The sequence below is a fragment of the Arachis ipaensis genome, chromosome B05 (genome assembly GCF_000816755.2).
Source record: "Arachis ipaensis cultivar K30076 chromosome B05, Araip1.1, whole genome shotgun sequence".
Classification (NCBI taxonomy): Eukaryota; Viridiplantae; Streptophyta; class Magnoliopsida; order Fabales; family Fabaceae; genus Arachis; species Arachis ipaensis.
The window spans coordinates 116473623-116479675 of NC_029789.2; the positions used below are offsets into that span (position 1 = coordinate 116473623).

Here is a 6053-nt window from a genome sequence, read left to right on the forward strand (position 1 = left end):
GTATTACTATATTAGAATTTAGACCATTGATATGAATTAACATTTTTTATACTATATTTTTTCTTTGTAGAATTAGATAATTTAGTACGTGAAATTATGAGATTAATGTTAGATTGATTATATAGATGCTATTTTCTATGGTAGTATAAATGTAGTTCTAAGATAGATGTTTTTATCTATGTTATTGCAATAGATGAAAAGGAAATTTTATATGAAACTTAAAACCTTATGTGTCATTCATTTACCGGAACACTACTTTGGGCTCTCTTTTAATGTTATAATAGATATGCAAGGAGATTTGCATTCCTTGTTAATAAAGCAATCCCTTAAGATCAGCATTACTTTCTTAAGCTTTCTTATTATGATGTTATCTTTTCTTTCACATCAATAATGTCTTCTGTCAGAAAGGGGGCAAAAAGCATATCTGCTCACTTCTTTGTATATAAAATAAGTTTTTATCATTTTTCTTTCATTTTTGTTCCTTGACAATCAATTTTTCCAATGTGTTCTTGGACTTTTCAGATTTTAGATGAAATGCCTGTTTTCTACAACCTGAATTCTGTTGAGAAGCGTGAAGTGGCAATTGTGATTTTACAAATAGTTAGAAACCTTGATGATGGATCACTTGTGAAGGCATGGCAGCAAAGCATTGCCCGGACAAGATTGTTTTTCAAGCTCATGGAGGAATGCTTATTGCTATTTGAGGTTACTTTTGTGAAGCTAATTTCTCTTTGTTTTGGTTATAGTCTTGTTCTTTTTAATTGTCATGATTGCTTTCTTAACTCTTTCTACTTTTACAGCACAAAAAACCTGCTGATGGAATGCTACTTGGCTCCAGTTCTCGCAACCCTGTAGGGGAGGCACCTGCTTCCCCAAAATACTCTGATAGACTCTCTCCTGCAATTAACAGCTATTTGTCTGAGGCCTCTAGACAGGAAGTAAGGGTGAGTACAATGCTGCTTAGCTACTATTCTCTGATACTTGGTGTATATTATTGTTTGTTGTAAGTTACTGCTTGATTTGTTGCCTTATCTTTAGCTTGAGTACATGTAGGTCATTCCATTTCGTGCATCTAATGCGTTGAATTTTTCTGGCAGCCTCAGGGAACACCCGATAATGGCTATTTATGGCAGAGAGTGAATTCCCAGTTAAGTTCCCCCAGCCAGCCGTATTCTTTAAGAGAAGCACTAGCTCAAGCACAGTCTTCTAGGATTGGAGCTTCTGCTCAAGCACTCAGAGAATCTTTACATCCACTTTTGAGACAGAAATTGGTATCTTTTTGTTCAAGATAAAATATGATATTCATGAATTGTTTTTTGTAAATTCCCAATGGAAAAGAAACTTTCTCTTATATAGGAGCCTAAAAAAGCTAACGCATAATTGGGAAGCAAAAAGAATGAGGAAACTTATATTATTCTTTGGTTCTCTATATATGGCAGGAACTTTGGGAGGAAAATTTGAGTGCTTCCGTCAGCCTTCAGGTTTTGGAAATGACTGAAAAATTCTCCATGATGGCAGCCTCTCACAGCATTGCTACTGATTATGGAAAACTGGATTGCATCACTGCTGTATTCATGAGCTTTTTATCTAGAAATCAGCCACTGACATTTTGGAAAGCATTTTTTCCTATATTTAATTGTGTTTTTGATTTACACGGGGCAACTCTGATGGCGAGGGAAAATGATCGTTTTCTAAAGCAAGTCACTTTCCATCTTCTTCGGCTTGCAGTCTTCCGAAATGAGAACATCAGGAAAAGGGCAGTCGTTGGGCTTCAAATACTTGTGAGGGTATGTTTTCATCTCTTTAAATTTTAATAGGTTATTGCACCCGTTATTTTATACTGATCAAACACTTGCTTTTGGTTTCTACTATTTTTGCAGAGTTCTTTTTATTTCTTTATGCAGACAGCAAGGTTGAGAGTCATGTTGATTATCACATTATCAGAGCTAATGTCTGATGTGCAAGTTACTCAGATGAGATCTGATGGAAGCCTAGAAGAAAGTGGTGAAGCACGGCGACTTAGAAAGTCATTGGATGAAGTGAAGGATGAGACTAAAAGTGCTTCCCTATTATATGAGTGTGGATTACCTGAGACTACTCTTCTAACCATACCAGATAAAATGACAGAGAATAGGTGGTCCTGGTCAGAGGTGACATATCTGTCCAACAGTCTTCTTTTGGCCCTTGATGCTAGTTTGGAGCATGCACTATTGGTAAGTGTTAACTATTCCTATTGGAATTTGTTGATGTTGGGCTAGGTTCACTATTTTCAATACTAAGTCACCTCTGCAATATATTTATGGTTTAGAGACAATATCTTGTTTCCTTTCATTCATAGGATTATCCATAATAGATCTTTTTTCCTTCATTAAAAGTCAAGTCATCCCTCACATGGAGATGTTAATAATGTGAAAACTTTGATTAGAAATGGATATAAAAGTAAATCTTAATCCTTAAATTTTTCAAGTTTAATCTATGGTTGGTGTTAGCATATTGGTTTATTAAGACAATAAGTACATAAAAAATAAACACTTTAATAAATAACATTAGTTGATGGAATTTGATGGTTTGGTTGTATATACGACTTTGGCTTTTGGCAACTTATTTGCTCCATTTTATGTTGTACACTTCACTTGCACCTTCATCATATGCTTTTCATGCTCTTGACACAATAGTCATATTTTTTTTAAACGTGAAATGGATTAGGTGAAATGTGGATAAGGTTATAATTAGGTTTTGATAGCATGGCTTTATCCTAGGTATGTGATTAATTGAAATGCAGTTTGAAAATGAAATGACCAAACAAACAAGCCCCTGTGATGGAATTAGCATGGCTTTCATTGGATAAGGAGAGAGAATTAGCTTTTGTAGTGAAAGTGAATCATACTGGTTTACTTGTCTCCGTATAATGATGGAATTGGAGTGAACCTGCCCTTTTGGTTCCTTATCATCACATCATTTTTGATGGTTTTCAGTGAATTTACTTAATGTAATCTCTTTCTTTCAGGCCCCTGTGATGAGTATGGATAGGTATGCTGCTGCAGAAAGCTTCTATAAACTGGCAATGGCGTTTGCTCCAGTCCCTGATCTTCACATTATGTGGTTGCTTCATCTCTGTGATGCGCACCAGGAAATGCAGTCATGGGCTGAAGCTGCTCAGTGTGCAGTAGCTGTCGCTGGTGTTGTTATGCAGGTAGAGATATGTGTTGTTTACATACGCAAAGTGCAATCTAATATTTTTATGTGATGTACAATGATGGTGATGAGCATGTTGAAGGTTCAGAGAAAGTGCTTTGTTTTGCCCTACGAAATGAATATATATTCTTCATTCTTCGCTGGGCTTTGATATCCAGTGAATTTAACCAGAGTTTATTTAATAATTTCCTTAGTCAACAGTGTAGGCAGTCTCTTCATGATTTATAATGGTGTTGCTAAGAAATGCAAAGTTACAAGTTTGTTTCTAGTTTCCATTTGAGCCCATTTCATTTCCCTAGTTTGTGAAGGAAATGGTAAAAACACTGAACAACTTAAATAAAAAAAAAAGAAATAGTTAAAATGGGTAACAAGATTTTATTGTTTTGCTTTTTATTTTCTTTGCAATTTCTAAAATCAGGAAATGAAAATGCAAATTGAAACCAAGTAAGCACCATTGCCCATTTTGAGCTGGTGAATTTTACTTTAGCAGAAACTGATTTGTTAGCGTTATTATTTTACCTACTTTTGTATATGCTTATATGGTTTAGAAACATGAAATTGAGTCTATAATTGTTTATTTATTTATTTTTAACATGGCCCCTATGGATAATCTGAACATTTTTGAGAATGCAAATGATAGGCCTCGTTCTTTTTCATCTGGGAGGGAGCATGGGGATAGAGTAGCTGAAAGCTTAATCTGAGTTGCAGAGTTACCTTTTTTTTTGTGTGGGATCATTCTCTTGTTATTTTGACGCAGGCCCTTGTTGCCAGAAATGATGGTGTTTGGAGCAAAGACCATGTTGCTGCTTTGCGAAAGATTTGCCCTATGGTCAGCAGTGAAATCTCCTCAGAAGCCTCTGCAGCAGAGGTAGAGGGATATGGTGCTTCTAAACTGACAGTTGACTCTGCTGTAAAGTATCTTCAGCTTGCTAATAAGCTCTTCTTACAAGCTGAACTTTTCCATTTCTGTGCAAGCATTCTGGAACTTGTGATCCCAGTTTATAAAAGCAGGAGGGCATACGGACAGCTGGCTAAATGTCACACACTGCTTACCAATATCTATGAGTCAATAGTTGGACAGGAATCTAGTCCAATTCCATTTACTGATGCAACATACTACAGGGTTGGGTTTTACGGTGACAGATTTGGGAAACTCGACAAAAAAGAGTATGTATATCGCGAGCCTCGTGATATACGTCTAGGTGACATCATGGAAAAACTTAGTCACATATATGAGTCTAGGATGGATGGTAATCACACTTTACATATTATACCGGACTCTAGACAAGTAAAGTCAGAGGAGTTACAACCTGGTGTCTGCTACCTTCAGATTACTGCGGTTGATCCGGTCATGGAAGATGAGGATTTAGGAAGCAGAAGAGAGAGAATTTTCTCCCTTTCTACTGGGAGTGTGCGAGCTCGAGTCTTTGACCGGTTTTTGTTTGATACCCCCTTCACAAAAAATGGCAAGACTCAAGGTGGGTTGGAAGACCAGTGGAAGAGACGCACTGTACTTCAGACTGAGGGTTCATTTCCAGCTTTAGTAAATAGGCTTTTGGTAACTAAATCCGAGTCACTTGAATTCTCTCCTGTAGAGAATGCAATTGGAATGATTGAAACACGAACAGCTGCATTAAGAAATGAACTTGAAGAGCCTCGTAGTTCGGAGGGTGATCAACTTCCCAGACTACAGTCTCTACAGAGAATCCTGCAAGGCAGCGTCGCAGTACAAGTATGTAGAATAAGTCGTGCTAATGACCCCAAAAAAAATGTGGTGTTTATTACCAGATCATTTTCTGAGTGCAATCTGATAACCCTATTTAATTTGAAGCCTTGGTGGTTACTAATTGGGTCGAATCCCAAATATAATTGTTGCATATATTTCTTGTTTCTGACAACATAACTACTTGTGCAGGTCAATAGCGGAGTCTTGAGTGTCTGTACTGCCTTTTTGTCTGGGGAACCTGCAACGAGGTTGCGATCACAGGAACTGCAGCAGCTTATAGCTGCACTTCTTGAGTTCATGGCTGTTTGTAAGCGCGCCATCCGAGTGCATTTCAGATTGATTGGCGAGGAAGATCAGGATTTCCACACACAACTTGTAAATGGATTCCAGTCTCTGACCGCGGAGTTATCACATTATATTCCAGCCATTCTTTCCGAACTCTAGCGCTGGCAGTTAAGTTAGATATAATATTGCTTCCACCTTGTGTTCATATGCATGCCCTTGCTTATTTTTTTCAGCATTAATGATGTGTAATTGCGTTGGCGGTTCGTATATTTAGAATCGTGCTAACCAGGCGATTCAAGGAAAACACTAACATGGTTATGTATCATCTTGTATCTAGTTTTCACGCTCCCCTTTTTGTTGTTTGTGCTTCGGGGAACAGTGTAATATTCTTGTATTATATGCTGATCGTTTCAAGTTGATGGCCACACGGCTTTGTATTATGCTGTTTATCTTCATTTCGGTAAATCACTTGGTATCAAATCACCCTATCCAAACCTCCAACGAAGAATAAATAAAATAAAACCGAAAATGAAAATAAAAGACGAGTGATCCCAAATTATGATTGCGGTTATACACTTTTGTCCCGCAAACCAGTTTTGCCAAAAGATAACAAAGCGAAATGGTTTAGGACACCTTAGTCCACAGTGTCCCAAAGGTGTTTTAGTTTAGGCCTTTTTCAGTTCTTAACTGCAAACCATTATCACTACTTCCAACATAGCCACCATCTTGTTCAGTCTCAAACAACCAGCAGCTCCACCTCAATCAAAGCTGTTTTTTTGACGGAACAGTTTGAAAAGGAGACTAATGTGCCTCATGGCATTTGTGGTTAGGGTCCTCCTTTTGTTGG

The 6053-nt window shown here is 37.3% G+C and overlaps 1 protein-coding gene across 1 annotated transcript in view; it reads left to right on the forward strand.

Annotated features, from left to right (window-relative positions):
• The window catches only part of LOC107643874 (guanine nucleotide exchange factor SPIKE 1), a 27304-nt gene extending 21658 nt beyond the window's left edge, over positions 1 to 5646 (forward strand). The window contains exons 23-30 of the mRNA XM_016347618.2: positions 523 to 705; positions 801 to 944; positions 1098 to 1271; positions 1440 to 1787; positions 1881 to 2213; positions 3008 to 3193; positions 3953 to 4927; positions 5111 to 5646. Of these exons, the coding sequence (XP_016203104.1) occupies positions 523 to 705; positions 801 to 944; positions 1098 to 1271; positions 1440 to 1787; positions 1881 to 2213; positions 3008 to 3193; positions 3953 to 4927; positions 5111 to 5365 (2598 nt within the window). The 3' untranslated portion in view covers positions 5366 to 5646. The remainder of the gene's footprint in view (positions 1 to 522; positions 706 to 800; positions 945 to 1097; positions 1272 to 1439; positions 1788 to 1880; positions 2214 to 3007; positions 3194 to 3952; positions 4928 to 5110) is intronic.